Source organism: Rhinoraja longicauda, chromosome 5 (assembly GCF_053455715.1).
Source record: "Rhinoraja longicauda isolate Sanriku21f chromosome 5, sRhiLon1.1, whole genome shotgun sequence".
NCBI lineage: Eukaryota > Metazoa > Chordata > Chondrichthyes > Rajiformes > Arhynchobatidae > Rhinoraja > Rhinoraja longicauda.
In genome coordinates, this window is record NC_135957.1 from 49,318,866 (window position 1) to 49,346,217 (window position 27,352).

The window sequence follows — 27,352 nt, forward strand, 5'->3', positions numbered from 1 at the left end:
AATACCCCGTTCCTGCCTTCTCCCCATACCCCCTGACTCCGCTATCCTTAAGAGCTCTATCTAGCTCTCTCTTGAATGTATTCAGACATGACATTGGGATACATTGGTGCAATGGTTAAAGTCACTGGCTGTCACTGATAGGTCCATGAGACAAGTTTCCATCCATGTAGGGAAATCTTGAGGTCCAATAACAATGACATCCATGTACTGTGTCCAGTGGTGAGTGCGTAGAGGTATCCACCAGAAAACAGGCCTTTCATCCCAACTGTGTAGGAAGGAACTGCAGACTGAAGAAGGGTCTTGACCCGAAACATCACCCATTCCTTCTCTCCAGATACTGCCTGTATACTGAGCTACTCCAGTATTTTGTGTCTACCTTCGGCCCAACTCATCTATTCCGATCAAGATGCCTGTCTGAACTAGTCCCATCTGCCTATGTGTGGCCCATATACCTGTAAACCTTTTCTATCCCGTCTGAAAGTATTTTAAACATTGCACCTCCCCACCTATACAGTTTTGTCTGGCAACTTTTACCATGTGTGCACCACCTTCCGTGTTCAGAACATGTGTGGTGCTTCAAGTCATTTTAAATCCTTCACTCCTCACCTTAAATCCATGTCCACAAGTTTTAGTCTCTCCCATCCTGGAGAAAAAAGATTAACACCTTGTATACCGCTAGGAGGTCACCCTTCCGCCACCTACTCTCCCGAGTTAAAAAATCTATGTTTATCCAGCCTCTCCTTATAACTCAAACCCTCTAGTTTTGATAACATCCTCATGAATCTTTTCTGCACCCTTTCCAGCTCTTTATCCAGTAGGTCCTACAGAGCTAGTCTGGGAAAGGAGATCCTAGATCCCAGATGTATTTTTTCACTATTTGTTTTCAAAATAGATATTTGAATTTAAATTTTTTCAAACAGAGGAATTTTCGGGCATTCATACTTGTCCGTTTAAAAGTGGAATTCCTGAACTTCCATCAGCGATTCGTCACTTCTCTAGAAACAGCAACAGAAAGTACTGATTTAAGTTTGGAGAAATTTGTCCTGTTTCTATTGTTTAAAGCACAATATAATAAGTGATGTATTGCTTTTCTGCATAATTGTAATTTGCACCCATAATGGAACCAGATTTCAGAAATTATGTGCAATCAGCAACTTATGATATTGTGTGTTAGGCACCAACAAACAGATGAGGAATTTCTCCGGCCTTTACACACTATTAGAATCTTTGAATTGTACAGTGTGGAAACAGGCCCTTTGGTCCAACTTGCAAAACGGCGACCAACATGCCCATCTACACTAGTCCCACCTGCCTGCATTTGGCCCATATCCATCTAAACCTGTCCTATCTATGTACCTGTCCAAATATTTCTTAAATGTTGTAATAATACTTACCTCAACTACCTCCTTCGGCAGTTCATTCTATGTACCTACTACCCCTTGTGGAAATAAATTGCTCCTCGTGTTCCTATCAAATCTCTCCCACCTCATCTTAAACCTATGTCCTCTGGTTCTTGATCCCCAACTCTGGGTAAAAGACTGTGCATATACCCTGTCTATTCCTCTCATGATCTTATTCTTGCTGTAAAACCTTGAAATTATTAAGCCTTGTTCAGTCAGGAGTTTTTAATATAAGAAAATAACTGCAGATGCTGGTACAAATCGATTTATTCACAAAATGCTGGAGTAACTCAGCAGGTCAGGCAGCATCTCGGGAGAGAAGGAATGGGAAGGAGAAGGAATGAGAAGGAGTTTTTAATGGTTTATTAAAACAAAACATAATTCCTCCCTCTCTAGGACACAAAGCCAAATTAATGAGTGTGGAATTCCATTCCTCGAGAACAAGGTATAAAAATTGTAAAAGCAATCTGGTATGATTGTCGGTAATCTGATATTTTGTCGACTCTTTAAAACAAAATATACTTTCAAAGGTGGTTTTATAACATTTACATTTTTCTCTTCAATCCTGTGTAGGGGTTTCAGTCTGCATTCTGCTTAATCTGTCCTTTAAACTTTAGCAATCCTTTATAGATGATATCAGATTCAAAGTGACACTGTAAATAAGAGAACAGGCCTTGCTGAGTCTTTTGAACAACTTTGCTTTAGGTCAACATCAAATGCCATTCTGTTTCCACTGATTGCAAGTCAGGGTCAATTTCTCTTTTCTTGTAATCTCGACTGACTGTATAGTACTTTGTTTTAAAATACAACAATGTAAAGAAAGTAATTTATTGAAAGAAACCATTTAAAAAATCTTGAAATTATCATTAAGCGTAGTTGAATATCTTTTGAGAATGGTCCAGTTAAAATGGTGGTTGAAATATTTAAATTCTTTGTTTCCAGAAAATGTAAAAAACAAAAGAAAACATGATTGGTTTGGTTGAAAATGTTGTTTCCTCTAATTACAGATGAATACAAGAGTAAAGTGGCTTGTGAAGATGACAAACTACGCCTGAACTGTAAACGGAGTATGGTGATAGCTATCTACTCTGCAATCTTCGGCCGGTCACAAGAAGGAAGCTTAGAATGTCCTTACTGGAATGTAGGAGTCCCAGCTGTAGGTAGGTGTGATACATATACAAAGCTAAGAATGAACTACTTATCCACCTAGGTAGAGGTGTAATAACAGTAATCATGGAGTAATGCAACACAGAAGCATGTCCTGTGGCCCACCATGTTCATGCCAACCACCGATTTACTAGCGATTTAGTAACGATTCACCCGTTTACTAGCAGTTGGCAGAAATCCGACATTAAAACAGAAAATACTGGAGATACTCAGCAGGTTAGCCAACATCTGAGGATATGGAAACAGAATGTCCAAGTGACGTCCCTTAGAACCCTCCATCCATTCTTTAGACAGGTCATGGACCTGTAACATTAACTCAGTCTTTCTCTCTGCAGGATGCTGCCTGACCTGCTGATTATCTCCTGCAAAGTTTGTATTTGATGATAGATTGACAGAAGCTGCAACCTTATTTGAATGTTCACAGTGAAAGATAAATAGTGAACAGTGAACTGGGATGTTATTTCCCTTTCTCTACCATCTGGCTTTAGAACTTCCTTCCTTCCTATTAAACTGACATGTTTTAAAACAACTGTAGTGAATGGGATGATGGTTTGGGGAGGGAGTAGGTGAAATAAAGTGATTTGCAGTATTTTCAGAACTACAGACATCAAGAAATGTATTATCTTGGTCTGAAGAAGGGTCCCGACCCGAATGCTATCTATCTATTTCCCCCTAGAGATGCTGCCTGACCCGCTGAGTTTATACAGCAATTCCTCAGAATTTTACCACTTCTTGTGTTCCAAAGTTATAAAAGTTGTTGCATTTTATGAAAGAACAATCATACAAACATGTTTGTAAAAATAGCAGACTAATTATTTCCGGATTCCACGTATAAATAAAATGTTATTGCTACTATTTTAGTAAATTTAAACTACGGATTTGAACAATTGAATTTGCGCTCTGATTAACACAGTGTCAGTTCAGTTGTTAGAAAATCTCTTCATTCGTCTTCATTTAAATAGTAACTTAATTATTCATAGAGGTGAAGTAAATTCATCCTACTTTAGGTGATCGGTTTGAATTAAGAATAACAGCAGTTAAATTCTTTCTTCCATTACAGTATAATCTTTATTCTCAACAGTCCCAGATATTCCGATACTGCTAGCAAACTTTTTGCAATATTACAATACATTTTTTTCTGAACTATTTTGGCATTATTATGGTCCTTGTCAACAGAATAAATCTTGTTTTAATTAAATTATGACTGCAGATAATCACATTAATTTCCATTAAACTGGTAATTTTATTTTTCTCATTTAATAATGTTTAATTAACTTGAATGTTTAATTTATGCTAACTTCACTTTTCTATCAATATAAATAGATTATAAACCAGGATTTAATAATTGGAATGGCCATTTTCACCCTCTAGTTCTGCCAAATTACATCTCAAGTTGTATGTCATCATGTGATATTTAATCAGAAATTTGAAAACTAACATTCAGAAAAATGCCTGTTGTTTAGCACTATTGAAAATATGGGCAAGTACATTTCAGAAAATACAAAAAAATTAAATTATTTAACAAAACAAAAAAATGAATGTTGTATTGTAGCAAACATTTTAAGTTGAAAATCACTGTGTGATGCTTGTTTAGTTTAGTTTACAGACGTAGTGTGGAAACAGACCATTTATTGACCGTTTATACCTCATGCTGCCATGGCAAGGTCAGCAACATAATTAAGGATGAGTCACACCCTGGCCATTCCCTCTTCTCCCCTCCCATTGGGCAAAAGGTATAGAAGTGTGAAAACATACACCTGCAGGTTCAGGGATCGTTTCTTCTCAGCTGTTATCAGGTAACTGAACAATCCTACCACAACGAGAGAGTAGCCCTGATCTACTATTTACCTCATTGGTGACCCTCAATCTAACTTTGTTCGGACATTTTTGCCTTTATCTTGCACTAAACGTTATTCCCTTCATATCATATCATATATATACAGCCGGAAACAGGCCTTTTCGGCCCTCCAAGTCCGTGCCGCCCAGTGATCCCCGTACATTAACACTATCCTACACCCACTAGGGACAATTTTTTTACATTTTACCCAGCCAATTAACCTACATACCTGTACGTCTTTGGAGTGTGGGAGGAAACCGAAGATCTCGGAGAAAACCCACGCAGGTCACGGGGAGAACGTACAAACTCCTTACAGTGCAGCACCCGTAGTCAGGATCGAACCTGAGTCTCCGGCGCTGCATTCGCTGTAAAGCAGCAACTCTACCGCTGCGCTACCGTCCTTGTCATGTATCTGTTCACTGTGAATGGCTCAATTGAAACTGAGGCCCTTCGGACCATCAAATCTGTGTCAACCAGGGAACCCCATTCAATGGCACTATCCTACACACAAAGGACAATTTACAATTTTTACTCGAACCAATTAACCAACAAACCTGTAAGTTTTTGGTGTGTGGAAGGAACCTGGAGTACCTGGAGAAAATCCATGTGATCACTGGGAGAACGTACAAACTTCATACAGACGGCACCTGCAGTCAGGATCGAACATGGGTCTCTGGCGCTGTAAGGCAGCAACTCTACCGCTGTGCCACCATACCACCCTTATTATCTATTATTTATACAGGCTCAGAATGAATATTTTACAGAGTTTATAATGTAAGGACAAGTACATATTGACAGTCTTCAATACCGTGTATATAGGCTCCTGCTCCCAGTATAACCAGAATAACTAGTACAACCAATTGTGGACACTGGACAAAAGATATAATATGACAATGAATTATAATGCTTCCCCTGATGTCATGCCAAGAATTGGGGAAATAATATTAAAACACTGACATCTCTTTGTAAAGTATTAGAAATAATATTCTTGGGTATAGCTTAAAGCAATTTTGCTTTCATTCTTGTTCTTTTCACATGGAAAGATAATGTTGGCTCAAGATTTGTACAAGAATCTACTTCTCTGTCGCCCCAGGTTCATGAAAGCAGCATTGTATATTGCCATAAATGACGTTGCAGTAATTAGATCTGATCATCTTTTCAGCATGTGAAAGGCACATGTAATTTAGCACTGTAACGGAAATCAATAATCCACCAGCGATCCGTTTAAAGAGGAAAAAAAGTGGAGCCGTCTCTGTGATCGAGCAAAAAGGCAAACTGTGGTGCAAACCAAGACAAGTGAAGCTTGCATCGATTTAAAGCCCATCTGTACATGGGCACATGTGGAGGTCTCAGTATTGACTCCAGGCATTGGGAGCATATACTGTTAATGTCATTGGTGGTGGATGGAGTCCACCACTTCATCTGTTCTATCAACCAACTCCTGGTGAGAGCCTGTTGGCTTCATTAATCACCACAAAATCAGAGTTGGAAGCAAGTCATCCTTGATCCTGAGGAGATGCCTGAGAACAATATCTATTTTAACTAAACAACCTTTATTGGTTTTTCATTCATTGCTAGAAGTGGATGAAGTGACTCAAGATGATAGTTGCTTTCAGATATTTATGAAGCCAGTGGCTGTGGTGTTCTTCACCAAAGGTCACATTCAATTAGGTTCAATAAACATTTTACTGATGCAACAATCTTCTACAGTTATGTGCTGCCATGAATTTGTTCATGCACCAAGTGTTATTAAATTGCACAGAGGGTGGTTTGCGTTTGGAATTTTCCATCTCCATTTCACTGTTATAGTAGAATGCACAAATGTATTTAAAACAAGTAATTTGACAGTTGTTTGAAAAGGAAAAATATTAAAGTGTATGAGAAATGAGCAATACATCTCAGGAGAAAAAGACTAACACAGTTAATGGACCAGAGTCATATTCCTTGATTTCACAGATATGAAGCAGCTTTCAGATTCCACTTAAAAACTGATAAAAGATAGTTTCAGACATTATTACAACTTCATATCCAAACAAGATGGCATGAATTGGCAGATTATAAACTCTGATTAGAATGCATATCGACTAAGATCCAGCCTCAATAATGATGTTGCACGAATTGTTCCACCTCCACCACTGCTCTTTGGTCCAAGTGTAAGACTGCTCGTTCCTTTGCACACATGCTTCCCTCTCTCTCTCTTTCTCTCTCTCTCTCTCTCTCTCTCTCTTTTTTTTGCTGGAAGGCAAGAAGGGAGGGAAAAGATACGGTGGCTGTGGTGTGAGGGAGAGAGTACCCCGGTGGCTGTACCTAGAGAGTACCCCGGTGGCTGTACCCCTTGGAAATAAGTACTCCTGTTTAAGTACTGTTGGGGGGAACAGCCTACCTGGGGGCAGCAACGGTGCCCGGGCCTCTGGCACGGAGTCCGGCCCTGTTGCTCAGAAGGGTAGGGAAAGGAAGAGGAGAGCGATAGTAATAGGGGACTCTATAGTGAGGGGGTCAGATAGGCGATTCTGTGGACGCAGTCGGGAGACCCGGATGGTGGTTTGCCTCCCTGGTGCCGCTGTCTGGGATGTGTCTGAGCGTGTCCAGGATATCCTGAAAGGGGAGGGAGAGGAGCCAGAGGTCGTGGTACATATAGGTACCAACAATATAGGTAGGATAAGGGAAGAGGTCCTGAAAGGAGAATTTAGGGGGCTAGGAAGAGAGTTAAAAAAAAAGGACTTCCAAAGCAATAATCTCAGGCTTACTGCCTGTGCCACGCGATAGTGAGAATAAGAATGGAGTGAGGTGGAGGATAAATACGTGGCTGAGGAACTGGTGCGGGGAGCAGGGATTCAAGTTTCTGGATCATTGGGACCTCTTCTGGGGGAAGTATGACCTGTACAAAAAGGACGGGTTGCATCTGAACCTGAGAGGAACCAATATCCTGGCGGGGAGATTTGCTAAGGTAATTGCGGAGACTTTAAACTAGTACGGTTGGGGGGAGGGACTCAAACACAGATAGCTAATAGGCAGTGTGTGAGGCAGGAGGCAGAAAAGGGAAACACTCAGACCCAATATGTAGGAGAGAAAGAAGTGAAAAGAAATAAATTGAGAATAAGAAATGATGGGTCCCTTAAATGTGTATATTTTAATGCTAGGAGCATTGTAAGAAAGGTGGATGAGCTTAGAGCCTGGATTGACATCTGGAAGTATGATGTTGTGGCGATCAGTGAAACATGGTTGCAGGAGGGTTTCGATTGGCAATTAAATATTCCAGGATTTCATTGTTTCAGATGTGATAGAATCGGAGGGGCAAGAGGTGGGGGTGTTGCATTGCTTGTCAGGGAGGATATCACAGCAGTGCTTTGGCAGGACAGACTAGAAGGCTCGATTAGGGAGGCTGTTTGGGTGGAACTCAGAAATGAGAAAGGTTTAGCAACACTTATAGGGGTGTATTATAGACCGCCAAATAGGGAACGAGAATTGGAAGAGCAAATATGTAAGGAGATAGCAGATATTAGTAGTAAGCACAGAGTAGTGATTGTGGGTGATTTCAATTTTCCGTACATAGACTGGGAATCACATTCTGTTAAAGGACTGGATGGTTTGGAGTTTGTAAAATGTGTGCAGGATAGTTTTTTGCAGCAATACGTAGAGGTACCTACCAGAGAAGGGGCAGTGTTGGACCTCCTGTTGGGAAATAAGACGGGTCAAGTGACGGAGGTATGTGTTGAGGAGCACTTTGGGTCTAGTGATCACAATGCCATTAGTTTCAATATAATTATGGAGAAGGTCAAATCTGGACCAAGGGTTGAGATTTTGGATTGGAGAAAGGCTAATTTTGAGGAGATGAGAAAGGATTTAAAAGGAGTGAAATGGGACTTTTTGTTTTATGAAAAGGATATAATAGAGAAATGGAGGATATTTAAAGGTGAAATTTTGAGAGTACAGAGTCTTTATGTCCCTGTTCGGTGGAAAGGAAAGAATAATAATTTGAAAGAGCCGTGGTTTTCCAGGGAAATTGGACACTTGGTTCGGAAAAAGAGGGAGATATACAATAAATATAAGCGGCAGTAAATGAGGTTCTTGAGGAATATAAAGAATGTAAAAGGAATCTTAAGAAGGAAATTAGAAAAGCGAAAAAAGATATGAGGCTGCTTTGGCAAGTAATGTAAAAGTAAACCCCAAGGGGTTCTATAGCAAAAGGATAACGAGGAATAAAATTGGTCCATTAGAGAGTCAGAGTGGACAGCTATGTGCTGAGCCGGAAGAAATGGGGGAGATATTAAACAATTTCTTTTCTTCGGTATTCACCGAGGAGAAGGATATTGAATTATGTGAGGTAAGCGAAACAAGTAGAGTAGTGATGGAAATTATGAGGATTAAAGAAGAGGAGGTACGGACACTTTTGAAAAATATAAAAGTGGATAAGTCTCCAGGTCTTGATAGGATATTCCCTAGGACATTGAGGGAAGTTAGTGCAGAAATAGCAGGGGCTATGATGGAAATATTTCAAACGTCATTAGAAACGGGGATGGTGCCGGAAGATTGGCGCATTGCGCATGTTGTGCCTTTGTTTAAAAAAGGTTTTAAAAGTAAACCTAGCAATTATAGACCTGTTAGTTTGACGTCTGTGGTGGGAAAATTAATGGAAAAGATACTTAGGGACAATATATATAATTATTTGCATAAACAAGGCCTGATTAGAAACAGTCAACATGGATTTGTGCCTGGAAGATCATGTTTGACTAATCTTCTTGAATTTTTTGAAGAGGTTACTAGGGAAATTGATAAGGGCAAGGCTGTGGATGTTGTCTATATGGACTTCAGTAAGGCATTTGACAAGGTTCCACATGGAAGGTTGATTAAGAAGGTTAAATCATTGGGTATTAATAGTGAGGTTGCAAGATGGATTCAACAATGGCTGAATGGGAGATACCAGAGGGTAATGGTTGACAATTGTATGTCAGGTTGGAGGCCAGTGTCTAGTGGAGTACCCCAAGGATCTGTGTTGGGTCCACTGTTGTTTGTCATTTACATTAATGATCTGGATGATGGTGTGGCAAATTGGATTAGTAAATATGCAGATGATACTAAGATAGGTGGTGTAGTTAATAATGAAGTAGAGTTTCAAAGTCTACAGAGAGACTTGGGCCTTTTGGAAGGGTGGGCTGAAAGATGGCAGATGGAGTTTAATGCTGATAAGTGTGAGGTGCTGCATTTTGGTAGGACAAATCAAAATAGGATGTACAGGGTAAATGGTAGGGAATTGAGGAATGCAGTGGAACAGAGGGATCTGGGAATAACTGTGCATTGTTCCCTGAAGGTGGAATCTCATGTGGATAGGGTGGTGAAGAAGGCGTTTGGTATGCTTGCCTTTATAAATCAGAGCATCGAATATAGAAGTTGGGATGTAATGTTAAAATTGTACAGGGCATTGGTGAGGCCGAATCTGGAGTATGGTGTGCAGTTCTGGTCGCCAAATTATAGGAAGGATGTCGACAAAATGGAGAGGGTACAGAGGAGATTTACTAGAATGTTGCCTGGGTTTCAGCACTTAAGCTACAGAAAGAGGTTGAGCAGGTTGGGTCTTTATTCTTTGGAGCGTAGAAGGTTGAGGGGGGACTTGATAGAGGTTTTAAAAATTTTGAGAGGGACGGACAGAGTTGACGTGGGTAGACTTTTCCCTTTGAGAGTGGGGAAGATTCCAACAAGGGGACATAGCTTCAGAATTGAGGGACAAAAGTTTAGGGGTAACATGAGGGGTAACTACTTTACTCAGAGGGTGGTGGCTGTATGGAATGGGCTTCCGGTGGAAGTGGTGGAGGCAGGCTCGATTTTATTATTTAAGAGTAAATTGGATAGGTATATGGATAAGAGGGGATTAGAGGGTTATGGTCTGAGTGCAGGTAGATGAGACTAGGTCAGGGAGAGTGGTCGGCGTGGACTGGTTGGGCCGAACGGGCCTGTTTCCGTGCTGTAGTTGTTATATGGTTATATGGTTATATGATTTGGTGCCATTTTCAAACCTCAGTGCACGCTCGAGGTATTATAAGTGGCACCTGTTCCAGGAATGTCTCAGGCTTTTCCGGCCTTCAGTCATCACCTTCCCTTGGACGTGCAGGTGGACCTACGAACTGACGTCCTTCTCCTCTCCTGTTTCGTGGGAGCTTCGTGCAGCCGACCTCGAAGATGCGGTTGGCCAGACCCTATTTCCCATTCATAAGGTCATAAGTGATAGGAGTGCTGTAGTTGTTATATGGTTATAGGGGGAAGGGTGCAGAGGATTCGGGACGCTATAATGAATGTGGGGGATTGCCTGCAGAGGTGTCAGTCCTCCCTGCAAGTGCAGAGCAGTCATCAAGAGATTGGATCAGGCCTAGCGATAGGCTTCCCTAGCCTGAGTTTGAGATTGGGCCGAAGAACCCCTCCAACCCCCTGACTCCTTTCTTCCCTGGCCAACAACAGCCAACAATGCAATGTCCCACTCATTCCCTGATCTTCACCGAAGAATGTTGGCTGAGAAATGAAAGCCTCTGGTTCTCCCTAGAAGCGACAAGGCAATTAAGAGATCTAAAATGTTTTAGATCTAAAATGTTTTCAACCAAAAATATAAAATTTCAGCTTGATTTAATCTGTTCTATCCCCAGTAACAAATATGTCTACTGTTGCAAATGTAATAAAAAGTTAATATTTCTGCTTCCTCAACTTTTTTGCCTTGTTTGCAACCCAACTACAATTTCTAAAGTTTATCCCTCAATTAACATAGAACCTTATATTCACATTTTAGTCATTATCAGTTGTAGACTTTAGATGCAAGGTGAAGCTACTGCATAACTGGTGTACAAACAAGCTCAATAGGTTGTCAAAAGCCAGGACTGATGTCTGATGGCTGAAATAATGTTTTCTTGTTGTGTGGGTGAAGTGAATTGAACTCTATTTTTCCTTATTTGTTTGTTTTGCACTCACTTTTGAAAGCTCTTCGAGAAGCAATTTAAATACTGTGACACTTTGTTATTACAGACTGAAGAAAACCAGAACCTGCCATCAATGATTGATTAGAAAAGGAAACTTCTTTGATAAATAGGTTGTTGTAGGTCTCTGGGGGAAATTGTCAGATAGTCATCTGTACCCGCTGGTACAGGAGTACAATTAGCAATGTATACTTCACTAGCAATTGTAGTATTTTGAATTTTCTATTGGGAAATGTAACACTACAAGAGATGAATCTAGATTAGTGATTCAGTCCTCTGCAATCAAAGACTAGGTTTTGGAAGGGCCCAGTAGATTGTTATATGTATAATTTAGGCCAGATTACAGAGAAGTATGTCTTGACACATAAAGGACAAAAGATAACATTAGAACGTAAAAACAGCAGGAGCGAGATTTGGCCATCTGGCCTTTGTTCATCAAGATTATAGCTGTTCTTTTACCGCAGCACCATTATCTACAATATTCCCCGACAATGTCTTGATTTGCTTAATATTCATGAATCTATCAATATCATTAGCCACTCTCTGCTTTCCACCAGGAGCTGGCATGACACAATGGTGCAGCTGTAGAGCTGCTGCCTCACAGTTCCAGAGATCTGGGTTTGATCTTAACCTTGGACACTGTGTGCGAGGAGTTTGCACGTTCTCGCTGTGACCATGTAGACCACCTCCTGTTTCCTCCCACATTTCAAAGACATGCAAGTTTGTCGATTACTTGGCCTCTGTAAATTGCCCCTCGTGTGTGGAGAGTGGATGAGAGAGAGGGATAACATAGCACTAGTGGGAACGAGTGATTGATCAGTCACATGGTCTCGGTGGGATGAAGAGCCTGTTTCCATGTTGTGTCTCTAAACACTAAGTATACTTGGTGGACTGCGACCGCCTCAGCTCCTTATTTCCACGAGATGTGATCTCCTTTTGTGCCATGACAGTTGAGTGATTCTATGATTCCACAAGAGCAATGGAAATCCCAAAGCAAACTTTAGGTTTAACTTTAAACTTTACCTTAACTTGAAAGTTACATTCTTTTTTCCAGTATTTCCACAGTGAACTTCTGTTCTTGTGCTGGAATAAATTTGCTTAGCACTCCATCATTCCCCGATGAAATGGTTTCATACTCTTACTTTGACTTTCATTGATTTTAGAAAGATACTACAGGGAAGATCTGATTATGCTGGATATGGTGCAGCAAAAAATCTCAGGGATGTTGCTTGGATTGGAGGTTTTGATTTATAAGGAGTGGATAGATTGGGTATGTTTTCCCTCGAGCAAAGGTGATCTGATAGAGGAATATGAATTTATGAGATAGAAACATAGAAACATAGAAAATAGGTGCAGGAGTAGGCCATTCGGCCCTTTAAGCCATCTGATCATGGCTGATCACCCAAAATCAGTAGCCTGTTCCGGCTTTTCCCCCGTATCCCTTGATTCCCTTAGCCCTAAGAGCTAAATCTAACTCTCTCTTGAAAACATCCAGTGAATTGGCCTCCACTGCCTTCTGTGGCAGAGAATTCCACAGAATCACAACTCTCTGGGTGAAAAGGTTTTTCCTCATCTCAGTCTTAAATGGCCGACCCCTTATTCTTAAACTGTGACCCCCTGGTTCAGAACTCCCCCAACATCGGGAATATTTTTCCTGCCTCTACCCTGTTCAATCCTCTAAGAATTTGATATGTTTCTATAAGATTCTCTCTCATCCTTCTAAATTCCTGTGAATACAAGCCCAGTTGACCCATTCTTTCACCATACGTCAGTCCCTCCAGCCCGGAAATTAACCTGGTAAACCTATGCTGCACTTCCTCAATAGCAATAATGTCCTTCCTCAAATTTGGAGAACAAAATTGCACACAATACTCCAGGTGTGTTGTCACCTCCTTGAGTACTCTGGGATGCAGACCATCAGGCCCTGAAGATTTATCTGCCTTCAGTATCTGCCTTCAGTCCCAACAGTTTACCGAACACAATTTTCTGACTAATGTGGATTCCCCTCAGTTCCTCCCTCTCACTAGATCCTTGGTCCCCTAGTTTTTCCAGGAGTTTGTTTGTGTCTTCCTTAGTGAAGGCAGAACCAAAGTACTTGTTTAACTGTTATGCCATTTTCGTGTTTCCCCATTATAAATTCACCTGTCTCTGACTGTAAGGGACCTAATTAGTCTTCACTAATCTTTTCCTTTTTACATACCTCTAGAAACTTTTACAGTCAGTTTTTATATTCACCACAGGCTTTCTTTCATGCTCTTTCCCCCCCCCCCTCTTAATTAACCCCTTTGTCCTCCTCTGATGAGTTCTAAATTTCTAGTCCTCTGGTTTGCTGCTTCTGGCCAATTTATATGCCTCTTCCTTGGCTTTAACATTATCCTTGACTTCTCTCATCAGCCATGGTTGAGCCGGCTTCCCAGTTTTATTTTCTCGCCAGACAGGGATGAACAATTTCTGGAGATCATCCATGTGGTCTTTAAATCTTCGCCATTACATCTCTACTGTCAACCCTTTAAGTATAATTTCCCAGTCTATCCTAGCCATTTCTCGTTTCAAACCTTCAAAGTCTCATTCAGTCTCCAAAGTCACAGACGCACACTAGGTCCTGGAGTCATAGAATGATGCAGTGTGGAAACAGTCCCTTCGGCCCAACTTGCCCACACCAGCCAAAATGCCCCAGCTACACTAGTCCCACCTACCTACGTTTGTTCCATATCCCTCCAAACCTTTCTAACTGTTTCTTAAAAGTTGGGATAGTTCCACCCTCAACCACCTCCTCTGGCAGCTTGTTCCATACACTAGGTAGATAACTAATGTTTTTTTGTGTGAAAACAGTGCCTAAAAATAGAGAGCATAGGTTTAAGGGAAGAGGTTTAAAGGGGATCTAAGGAGTAAACTTTTTGCACAGAATCTAATTGGTAACTGGAATGAGCTGCCAGAGGAGGCTGTCAAGGCAGGAACACTCACAGCATTTAAGAGGCACGTGCAGGCAACTAATCTCCCTTGCCTGCCTTTGATTCCATATCCACTTATGTCTTGTTAATTGAATAAGCCAGGCATAAAGGGATATGGAATAAAATGCAGACAAGTGGGATTAGTATAGATCGGTGTGATGCTTGGCAGTAGGTGGTGGGCCGAAAGACCTGTTTCCATGTTCAATGACTACTTCAACTGGTGCCTTTCATTGCAGCTATCACTGTGGCATTGATAATTAATAAAACAATGGTAGAAATTCATTTCTATCATATGACATGAAAAGTGTTGCACTTGTCGGTGCAGTCTGTCAATCCCACTAATAGTCTTTGAGATGCTGAGTGGAGAAATAACGGTCCTTCTGCAACAGACCTGGTTGGGCATCCAGATTTAGTTTAGTTTAAAAGTACAGCGTGGAAACAGGCCCTTCGGTCCACCGAGTGCGCACCGACCAGTGATCCTCGCATACTAACGCTATCCTACACACACTAGGGACAATTTGCAATTCTACCCAGCCAATTAACCTACAACCTATACGTCTTATGGGAGTGTAGGAAGATCCCAGAGAAAATCATGACGCAGGTCATGGGGAGAACATACAAACTCCGTGCAGACAAGCACCCGTAGTCAGGATTGAACCGGGTCTCTGGCGCTGTAAGGCAGCAACTCAACTGCTGTACCACAGTGCTGCCCTGAGATGTTACTTGGTTAGGGACGCACTGTTACAGTTGCACAAGCATTGGGCATCATCAACCATTGTCTATTTACAGAGCAGGTGGCCACATCATCCAAAACCTGTGGCGATTATGTTGTGGGCTGTCCTCCATCTTCTGGAGAGGTCAACGTCAGGGACCTCTATTGTGAAGTCAGTGATGAAGCATTTATTTCCTATTCTGAGTTTGATATTCCCCAATTCCTATACATTTGGATAGTGGGTTTTTACTTGTGACATGGCCAGCGTGATTTTAAAGACAAAGGGACACAAAGTGCTGGAGTAACTCAACAGGTCAGGCAGCATCTCTGGAGAACATGAATAGGTGACGTTCCGGATCAAAACCCTTCTTCAGGCTGATTGTTGGGGGGGGGGGAGAAGAAAGCTGGCAAAGGGGAGAGACAGGACAAAGTATGGCAGGTAATAAATCAACATAGGCGAGAGAGGTGGGGGTTTAATTGGCAGATTGTTGGAGCAAAGGCCAGATATAAGAATAGAAGGTGTGCAACAGGTTTGAAGAGTTGTGTGTTGTGAAGCCAGAAGGAGGAAAGTAGCAAGAGGGGTGGGTTGGTGTTGACAATAGAGTTTTAAACACTTTTCCGTATGTACATGTGACAATAAAGTACAAAGGACGAGGTACATCATAGATACAATAAAATACAAAGGAGGTAGGAACATCACAGATACAGTGAAATACCTTTTTGTACACAACCCAGTAAAATCATGCTATACATAAGCCAGATATGTAGTAACTCTTTGTGTGCTGCCTCAGAAGAAATTATGCTATTTTTTACACTGCAATCATAAGGTCATAAGTGATAGGTGTAGAATTAGGTCATTTGGCCCATCAAGTCTACTCCACCATTCAACCATGGCTGATCTATCTCTACCTCCTAACCCCCTTCTCCCCCATAACCTCTGACACCCGTACTAATCAAGAATCAAGACTCCATCCTATCCCCCCTGGTTAAATCCCTCCCCACCTACGTCCAAGACACCTCACACGCTCTCCATCTCCTGGATAACTTCCGGTTCCCAGGCTCCCCACTCCCTCATTTTCACCATGGATGTCCAGTCACTCTACACTTCCATCCCCCACAAGGATGGTCTCGAAGCCCTCCGTTTCTTCCTCGACCGTAGAACCAGCCAATCCCCATCGACCAACACTCTCCTCCGCCTAGCAGAGCTGGTTCTTACCCTCAACAACTTCTCCTTTGACTCCTCCCACTTCCTCCAAACCAGAGGCGTAGCTATAGGCACTCGCATGGGCCCTAGCTACGCCTGCCTCTTTGTCGGGTACGTCGAACAATCCCTGTTCCAGACGTACACTGGCCCCATCCCCGAACTCTACCTCCACTACATCGACGACTGCATTGGTGCTACCTCTTGCACCCATGCAGAACTCACTGACTTCATACACTTCACCTCCAATTTCCATCCTGCCCTTAAATATACCTGGACTATCTCTGACATCTCCCTCCCGTTTCTGGACCTCACCATCTCCATCACAGGAGAAAAACTAGTGACGGACATTTATTACTAGCCCACCGACTCGCACAGCTATCTGGACTACACTTCTTCCCACCCGGTCCCCTGCAAAAAGTCTATTCCCTACTCCCAATTCCTCCGTCTACGCCGCATCTGCGCCCGGGATGAGGTGTTTCAGACTAGGGCTTCCGAGATGTCCTCGTTTTTCAGAAAACGGGGCTTCCCCTCCTCCATTATAGATGAGGCTCTCACTAGGGTCTCTTCTACATCCCGCAGCTCCGCTCTTGCTCCCCATCCCCCCACTCGCAACAAGGACAGGATCCCCCTCGTTCTCACCTTCCACCCCACCAGCCAGCGGATCCAACATATCATCCACCAACATTTCCGTCACCTACAACAGGACCCCACCACTGGCCATATCTTCCCATCCCCTCCCCTCTCTGCGTTCCGCAGAGACCATTCCCTCCGCAACTCCCTGGTCCACTCGTCCCTTCCTACCCAAACCACCCTAACCCCCGGCACATTCCCTTGCAACCGCACGAGATGCAACACCTGTCCCTTTACCTCCCCCCTCAACTCCATCAAAGGACCCAAACAGTCTTTCCAGGTGAGACAGAGGTTCACCTGCACCTCCTCCAACCTCATCTATTGCATCCGTTGCTCTAGATGTCAACTTATCTATATCGGCGAAACCAAGCGCAGGCTCGGCGATCGCTTCGCTGAACACCTGCGCTCGGTCCGCATTAACGCAACTGATCTCCCGGTGGCCCAGCACTTTAACTCCCATTCCCAGTCTGACCTCTCTGTCATGGGCCTCCTCCAGTGCCATAGTGAGGCCCGCCGGAAATTGGAGGAGCAGCACCTCATATTTCGCCTGGGCAGTTTGCGGCCCGGTGGTATGAACGTCGACTTCTCCAACTTCAGATAGCTCCTCTGTCCCTCCCTTCCCCTCCTCCTTCCCAGATCTCCCTCTATCTTCCTGTCTCCACCTATATCCTTCCTTTGTCCCACCCCCGACATTAGTCTGAAGAAGGGTCTCGACCCGAAACGTCACCCATTCCTTCTCTCCCGAGATGCTGCCTGACCTGCTGAGTTACTCCAGCATTTTGTGAATAAATCAATCTATCTCTGCCTTAAAAATAACACTGACTTGGCCTCCACAGCCTTCTGTGGCAAAGAATTCCATTGCACTCTTTCATTTATATGGGAAAGAGAGAGAGAGAGAGCGAGAGAGTGGATAAAGAACCACCATACTATTCACTATCAAGCTATTGATTCACATCTTGGTGATAACATGCAATAAACTGAAATATTTCTTTAGCCTACACCCTCACCCATACAATAGCCAAATTGTCTGGCCAAGTGTTTTTTTCTTATCGCCATGGAAATGATTGATCTAGCAAGAACTAATTTTCTGCCGAGGCTCTGCTGAGGTCTGTTGACATTAGAGGTTAGTCAAAAAATGTTAAATGATTTGTGATGGATGGTTTTTCACACACTAAATGTTATCCATCGAAGCAGACAGGTTCTCCACATACTGCTGGCCCTTGTAAGAATAACATTTATGCTTATGTAAAATTATGCTGCAAAAAAATGAGCCTCTTGCTCCAATTTCAGCAACAGAGCTGAGTGTTTGCTGCCATGCTGTTTGGCTAATAACTGCATTTTATTAATTTAACAATGCTGCTGGTCTAGATGGGGCAACAGTATTCCCAGGGATATTTCCCTTTTGAATGAAACCTTTGGTGGTTTTGCTGGAACGTTACCAGTTTGGGAAACGTCTTTCTCTACTCCAATTAAAGAAGTTGTGATGGCTTGTTTATGGGAAAGGAACTTTTAGAAACTTTGGAAAACTTTGATTTCATTCTGAACAAAGTGGTGCTTTAACTGCTATTTTGCTCTTTAATTAAATTTCATCCAATTCAATTGTTGCTTTGTGCACCAAAGCACAGATTTTTTTCACATGCCCCACCTGCTTCTGTTCCAAAGGTAATGTTTATTGCTACCTTCTGGTTCCATGGGTGAGGACTGACCCTGTATCTCATCCAAATAATCTCTTTCCAATGATTAGTATAAAGTTAAATTACATTGTACGTTTTATTTAATTAAAATGCTATTATCTTTATGTTAACTAGCAGCTACATCATTTTAGTTTTGTTAAAGAGAAGTGGGGGCAGGACAAAGTCTGTAGCAGGGAGAAAGCTGGAAAAGAGAGGATGGTGGGACAAAGCATGATTTGTGTTTACTGCAAAGTCTCGCAAAGTACTGCTGTGCTCCAAAATCTCCTAAAAGTATGCCTAGATTCTGTGAGAATCTTTCTCACTGCTTCCTCTGTGTACAGGCTTTGTCGTGCCCCCCCCCCTTCCAATTTCCTCCTCCCTAATCCTGTCAGTCTGAAGGGTTCCAACCCGAAATGTCACCTGTTCAATTCCTCCACAGATGCTGCTCGAACCTTGAGTTCCTCCAGTACTTTGTGTTAAGATCAAGATTCCAACACTAGCAGTTTTCTGTGTCATAATTTTCTAAAGTTCTTTTCACTTTTTAATGTAAGGTCATTGATCTGTTACTTTCTCGGTGATGCTGCTTGACCTAATGAGAATTTTCAAAATGGGACCATTTAGAAGTGGAATCTGAATTTACCTATCCAAGAGACTGAAATGCTGTCTTTCAAAAGTCTGTAGAATGCTGGATTACTTGAAAATTTCAGGATTCAAAATGGACAGTCTTTTATCGAATTAGAGAATCGAAGGATTTGTTGAAGATGAGTTAATAGAGTTGTGAGAAACACAAGGTTGCAGATGCTGGAATCTTGAGCAAAACACAAAGTGAAGTGCTGGAGAAAGTCAGTGTGGCAGATAGTATCTTGAGAGGGAATAGACGGATGTAGAAGGGTCCCGACCCGAAACCTTGTTTATCCATTCCCTTCCCAGATGCTGCCTGACCCATTGAGTTCCTCCAACACTGTGTTTTATAATAGAGTTGATACACAGATTGACCTTGATCCAATTGGATGGTGAAATATGGTTCACTAGTTACAGGAGTAGAATTAGGCCATTCGGGCCATCGAGTCTACTCCACCATTCTGCCTCCTAATCCCATTTTCCTGCCTTCTCCCCTTAATCCTTGTCACCCGTTCTAATCAAGAATTTGTCTATCTTTGCCTTAAAAATATCCACTGACTTGGCCTCCACAGCCCTCTGTGGCAATGAGTTCCACAGAAAAACTACCCTCTGACTGAAAAAATTTCTCATCACCTCCTTTCTAAAAGAGCGTCCTTTAATTCTGAGGCTATGGCCTCTGGTCTCAGACTCCCCCACCAGTGAAACATCCTTTCCACATCCACTCTTTCTATGCCTTTCATTATACTGTAAGTTTCAACCTTCTAAACTCCTGCATGTAGAGGCCCAGTGCTGTCAAACACTCATGATTATGTGATAGAATGGCTTGTTACGCCAATGATTTGGAGCTCCATTTCATAAGCTACACTAAAAATATATATTTTCAACCAATAATCACAAATAATTTTACAAAAGCATCGCTCAATTACATGTTGACATCCTTATTTTAGATGGAGAAAATTCATTGCTAATGGGCTGAATCAGAAGCATGTTTAGGAAGTACTCGTGGACTAGATAAGTTGTTTCTCAATATTAATATAACCAAATTAGCTTTTGAAATAGGATTAAATATCAGTCATAGGTAATACTCCCAAATATGATAAAATAGGAGTCCATTCAAGACTAGACTACACAAATACAGTTCAATCTGTCATTAATTCTTTTTTGAGCTTTTGTGGATGGCTCTCAGCCACAGATGGGATATAATTACTCTAGACATTATGAATTAAAGAAGCATTGTCATGGGATTAGAGAGCTCTCTGGCTACTTTAATTCTTGGAGAAGACTGCTGTGAAAATTAGTGTAAATGCAGCCATGTCTGTTGCCCAGCAACAGTGTTGAATGTTCTTCTTGTATTATTTCACTCCTTTGTCTGACAAAAGACAAACTACTGGTGCTCGGGTTTCTTATTTTGATTTATCCCATGAACATTAAAATGTTTTGCAGCATACTGGACCAGTGAGTGACGTGCCTCATTATTACATCCCAAAACATGACCTGGCAAAAGGTAGACTGGGAGCAGTGAGGTAAATCTACATCTGACAGCGAGGAGTCTTTTGCAAGAGAAATAGTGAGAGTTCGTGGCCAATGTGTTCCTGTTAGGGTAAATGGCGAGGAAGACAACTCTAGGGGACCCTGGATGTTGAGGAATATCTAGGATTTCATGAAGAAATAAAAGCAAATGGCAGTGTTTTGTTTTGGAGCACTGAAAATAAACAATGCCCTTCAGGAGTACAGGGAGGTGCTTCAAAAAAATAGGAGAGCAAATAAGGGCCACAAAATATAATTAATAAATATTAATAAATATATGATTAAGCAAAATCCCAAAGCACTTTATGAGTATATTAAGATCAAAAGAGTTACCAGGGAAATATTAGGGATCAAAGAAACAATCTGTATGTTGAGTCAGAGCACACAGGTGAGGTCTTAAATAAAAAAAAACTTCTTATTTGTATTCGCTAAGGATAAAGACATTGTCATAAAAGATTTCAGGGAAGGGGATGGGAAGATTCTGCAACATATTAGCATTAAAATGAGGATATATTAGATGTCTTAATGGGCATTAAGGTGAAATAATCGGCAGGTCCTGATGAGATTAATCGCAGACTTCTTTTGGAGACAAAGGAAGAGATTGCTAGGACCCTGACAAAGGTCTTTAAACTTTCATTGTCCATGGTTTAGGTGCCAGATGACTGGAGGATACTTGATGTCTTTATTTGTCAGATTCACTGGTACTTAGCAGCAGATGAGTCGAACGTTAAATAGGGAAATTATTGTAATATCTCTGAGGATTAATCTACACTTTTAAACGCAGGGATTGATCAGGGATAGTTCGCATGGGTTTGTTGATGGCTTTGATCCTGTTTTGCATAATCTGATCATGCTTCTTGAAGAAGCAAAATATATTGATGAGGGCAATGTAGTTGATGGTATCCACATGGACTTCAGTAAGGCCTTTGACAAGTTCCCACATGGAAGGCTGGTCTATAAGGTTATAGCTCTGGGAGCCAAGGTAAGTTGGCAAATTGGATCCAAAGTTGATTTGGTTATCAGAGATTGAGAATGATGGTGGAGGGTTTCTATTCTGATTGCAATCTATGACCAATGGTGTAATTGCTGAGATCCTTACAGATTCATACAATGACTTGTAAGTGAATATGGGAGGTATAATTAGCAAGTTTGCAGGTGACATGAAAGCTGGCGTCGGTGTTGATAGTGAAGAGACCACATAATTATATTTATCAGTTGGAAACTTAGGCAAACAATGGTAGAGTGAATTTAATCCCAATATGAGAGAGGAGATGTACCTTGAAAGGTCAAGTAAGGGTAGGATGTACATTATGAATGAATGTTGGGACCCTAGGGTGTATTGAAGAACAGATACACCATGGTGCACATGTTCATTGATCCCGAAAGAAGCAGAACAAGTCAAAAAGGTGGTTAGGAGGCATATGTGATGTTTATTCTCATTAGCCAGGGTATAGAATATAAGAATAAGGAGATCATTGTACAGTTTTATGAAATATTGGTTATAGGCTATAGATGGAGTATTATATGCAGCTCTGGTTGCGACAGCATAAGAAGGACACCATTGCATTGGAAAGGGTGCAGAGGAGATTGACCAGGATGTTATTGTAATAGAAAAAATCACATGTGGTTAAAGTGCACACTGCCAGATTTTATTAAAGGATATTTTCATACATTTTGGTTTCACCACGTAGAAATTACAGCTGTGTTTATACATGTCCCCCCCCCCCCATTTCAGGGCACTATAATGTTTGGGACACATGGCATCACAGGTGTTTCTAATTGCACAGGTGTGTTTAAATGCCTCCTTAATGCAGGTATCAGAGAGCTCTCAACACCTAGACTTTCCTCCAGTCTTTCCATCACCTTTGGAAAGTCTATTGCAGTCTTTATCAACATGAGGACCAAAGTTTGTTGGTCCTGATGTGCGCTTCTGTATGTCGGCAAGCCTAGTGTCGTCTAGGCGACCGTTTGACTGAATGTTTGCGTTCTGTCCACCAGGACCTGCTGGAGCTCCTGGTTGCTGGCTGCTTTAATTCCCCTTCCCTGTCCCATACTCACCTTTCTTCCTTGGCCTCCTCCACTGCTAGAGTGAGGCATGATGCAAACTGGATTCTGGAATCTCGTGTGTAGGAACTGCAGGTGCTGGTTTAAACCGAAGATAGACAGAAAAAGCTGGAGTAACTCATTGGGACAGGCAGCATCTCTGGAGAGAAGGAATGGGTGATATTTTGGGTCGAGATCTTTCTTCAGACTAGTTAGGGAAAAGGGAAACAAGAGATATAGACGATGATGTAGAGAGATAAAGAACAATGAATGAAAGATATGCAGAGACCCTCAGACCCGAAATGTCATCCATTCCTCCTGGAATCTCATATTCTGCTTGGGTAGCCTCCAACACAACTATGTGAATATTAAAATCTCCAATTTCAAGTAACCCTCCCCCCCAAACCACCTCACCACCACCCTGTCAACCTGTTGTCTCTCCTCCCCTTTGCACTCATCTCTCTATCCTACATTTTTCTTCTATTCCCCTTTCATCCCTTCTTCCCCACTCCCCTGATCCCTTCCATCCCCATCCTTCACTCTGCCTTTGAATTTCACTCCTTCTCTTATCTGATATCCTTTGTCTCCTTTTCATGTCAGCCTTTGTCACCATCTCCTTGCGTCTGACAATCACCCCTCCTTACCACCAGGCTTTGCCCCACCGCTACCTCCCTTTTCTAACTTTATCCTCCCTACTGCCATCAATCTGAAGAAGGCCCCGGCCTGAGATGTCATCAGTCTGAAGAAGCGTCTCAACCCAAAACGTCACCCATTCCTTCCCTCCAGAGATGCTGCCTGTCCCGCTGAGTTACTCCAGCATTTTGTGTCTATCTTCTGAAATGTTATCTGTCTGTTTCCCTCACGGATGCTGCCTGACCCGTTGTGTTCCCCGAGCACTTTGTTTCCTTGTTCACGCTTCCAGGACCTGCAGTCTCTTGCGCAATTTCACATCATATTACCAAACTTGGGGCCCATCTTCAAACAATGTCTAAAAACAGGAACAAATCATACTTTTAAGGTGACTAGGACAACAATAGAATACCATGGATCTTCAGTGATGGATATTCATTTGAATTTGGAGTACAGTGCTAACTAACCATTGCTATTTTTAAAGAAAAAAATCACGGGACATGTGTACATTTACACCTGCAGGTAATGATGAGGATTGAAAGAGGATGCATGCTGGGGTTGTGTTTTACTTCATCTGCATCAAGAGTAGATGACTGATGTAACATTCTGTGCCCTATTATTTTAACAAGAGATTTAATTCTGAACAATGGTACAATTGCTGCCTTACAGCGCCAGAGATCTGGGTTCGATCCTGACTATGGGTGCTGACAGTATGGTGTTTGTATGTTCTCCCTGTGACCGCGTGGGTTTTCTCTGGGTGCTCCGGTTTCTTCCACCATTCCAAAGGCATACAGATTTATAGGTTAATTGAATTTTAAAAATTGTCCCTGGTATGTAAGATAGTGCTAGTGTATAGGGTGAACACTGGTCGGTGCAGACTCTGGGCCGAAGGTCCTGTTTTCGCGCCGTACCTTAAAGTCTAAAGACTAAAAAGTGATAACGAACTTACTTTCTGCAAGAACAGGACTCGATCCCTGCTGAGCCTGGGTTAAAAAGTGACAGGTGATATTTCTACTGAGTGCTGCTTTGAAAATGAGAAACCTTCCCTCACCCCCTGGCCTTTAAAAGCACAGCTGTTGCTGAGTTGCCCACCCTTAACCATTGGGGAGGTTTACTGATGAGAATCTTAACTAGCACATCCACATGGACTGAAAGAACAAAAGGGATACTGAAATTGTGTTGATGAGTGGATCGTCTCCTGATTATTTGAAGTCCTTTCAGGAGTATTTGCAAGGCTCAGTTCAGTGATTGATCAGATTTTTATTATTTGCTCAGAGGGGTGTAGGTGCAGAAATATTTGCGAAGCTTACCAGCAATCAGGGCATTTACTGTTTTTTTGCTACAAATTCCTATTTTGCCACAGATGGCTTTCCTTGCTGCAGATGCCTTTCTTTGTTGCAGATGTCTTATTTGCTATAGATTCGAGCATCTGCAGTCACTTGTGCCTTCATTTGCTTAATTTGCAGTCTTTCCCATCCTCTACCATCAATGGCCACTGTAGCGAAGCAATGAATCAAGAGCATTTCATTATGCTTCCCTTCAACTTTTATCATCAGCACATTATTGCTCTCGGCCTCAGAAAAAGCTAAGAGCAGTAATGTCCTGACGGTAAAATCAATTCTGTGGTTCTCTTCAAGTTGTAAAGCATGCTGACTGGGTTATTTTGCTCTAGTTGTTGGCTCTGGTTTACAGGAGGTTAATCAACACTAGAACTGTAAGATCATGCTACTGTGTGCACGTGGCACTGAGGAACAGATAATGTTGACCCTTTTGTACAATGATACAATGCAGAAGAACAAATTCCTTGTCAATCTCATGGTAATTATGAGTCTGAGTCAAATGTAGCCAAGTGGTGGATTGAATGTGTAGGAAAGAAGTGCAGATGCTGGTTTAAATCGTACATTGACACAAAATGCTGGTATAACTCAGCGGGACACGCAATATCTCTGGAGAGAAGGAATGGGTGACATTTCGGGTTGAGAAGGGTCACCCATTTCTTCTTTCCAGAGATGCTGCCTGTCCTGCTGAGTTACTCCAGCATTTTGTATCTATCTTCAAGTGGTGGATTGCCTCTCTTGGGAAGATCCAAAGTTTACTTTAAGAACTATTAAATAGTTAATGAGTTGAATAAAAAGACTTACCTTGGTGAGGTTTTGGAAATGAGTTTATTATTTTGGGTTAATTGACCAACGCTTCCAAGAACAACAGAAACAAGGTGACTAATTCATGTCACTTTCAAGGGTCATTACATTTCTTTCCAGCTGTGTTGTTATAACTCTGAAGAAGGGTCTCGACCCGAAACGTTACCCATTCCTTCTTCTCCAGAGATGCTGCCTGTCCCGCTGAGTTACTCCAGCATTTTGTGTCTACCTTAAGTTATAACTATCTTTGTTTCATTCCTTAGATTAATCGTAGGCAGAAATCACCCATACTTGTGCAGACATGAGTGTTGAAAGGAATAACCCTGAAGGTGACTGATTATTGTGAATTCCTCTTTTTTAACATAATGTTGTAGAAAAAAGGGGTGGGAACTCACAATTCATGGCCTCTATACAACTGTTGAGCAGAAGCTTTATGGAACATCCATTATAAGCAAAATAAAAGTCAATTATCTACATGCATGGCGATGAAAGGGGAGCAATTTTGTTTGCACTTACTTAGAAAGATCATCTATCATGGCATTTTCACACCCATTCATCAGTACATGGATATCAGCACTTGCACAAGCTCTGTGCAGTAACAGCCATGTTGTGACAATAATAAAACATGTCTTTGTTTGGACATAAAGTTACTTGCGTTTTTGATTTATGAAGACTTTGAGTAAGTTAAAACTACCATTGTGATGGTCTTTTGTATCATGAATTCATGCAACACTGGCGCACTATGGTTAAGGTCATTGGCAATATGATCTTCCACAAGGCACCAGGTTGAAAGAAGCTCTATTTATTCTTACTACTTGCTGCAATCAGTGCAGAATGGGGTAACCAAAGGCTTTCAATCGCCCCTTTTCAAAATTAGTTTTAATGAGTATTTTTTCTCTTTTCTTCATTATGCTATAGTTTCGCACAGGATACTATTTTCAAACACTATTCTTATGGAGGATGAATACCAAAGACTGATTAAACTAAATAGATTATTTCAATACTCTAATTTATATAATCCCATGCAACCATTTTTAGTTTAAATGTTATCATGGAGAGAAGATGCCAATCAATAAGGACCTAACCCGTTGCTAATGTGTACCTTAAAATCACAAGATAGGATCACTGAAGTGCTGAGACAGGCACTCTGCTAATGTCAATACAACAGAGGAGGTACAGCTGGTAGAGCTACTGCCTCACATAGCCAGAAACCCGGGTTCGATCCTGACCTCGGGTGTTATCTGTGTGGAGATTGCATGTTCTCCCTGTGACTGCGTGGGTTTCCCCCGGGTGCCTCGGCTTCCTTCCACATTCCAAAGACGTGCAGATTTGTATGTTAATTGGCTGTGGTAAATTGCCCTTAGTGTGTATGGAGTTAGAAGCATAGAAAAATAGGTGCGGGATTAGGCCATTCGGCCCTTCGAGCCAGCACCGCCATTCATTATGATCATAGCTTATCATCTAAAATCAGTACCCCATTCTTGCTTTTTCCCCATATCCCTTGATTCCGTTAGCCCCAAGAGCTAAATCTAACTCTCTCTTGAAAACATCCAGTGAATTGGCCTCCACTGCCTTCCGTGGCAGAGAATTCCACAGATTTACAACTCTCTGTGTGAAAATGTTTTTCATCTACATTTATGGCCTGCAAAAGGTGAGAACCTTTTGTGCTAAATTGATGAGAAAGTGGGATAATAAAGAAATAATGTGAACGGGTTTGCGTGCACCCGGTGGGCTGAAGGGCCTGTTTCCATGCTGTATCTCTAAACAAAAGAGGCAATGCTCACAGTATGGGTTTGAAAAGAAAGGCAGAAATAACTAAAAGATCCAGGTTTCAAATATCATTTTGGGCAATTGTTTCCC

General features: G+C 41.8%; 1 protein-coding gene across 1 annotated transcript in view; it reads left to right on the forward strand.

Annotated features, from left to right (window-relative positions):
* eva1aa (eva-1 homolog A, regulator of programmed cell death a) overlaps window positions 1–27,352 on the forward strand; it is a 260,962-nt gene that overhangs the window by 107,476 nt on the left and 126,134 nt on the right. The window contains exon 4 of the mRNA XM_078399499.1: window positions 2,408–2,560. Coding sequence (XP_078255625.1) covers window positions 2,408–2,560 — 153 coding nt within the window. The remainder of the gene's footprint in view (window positions 1–2,407; window positions 2,561–27,352) is intronic.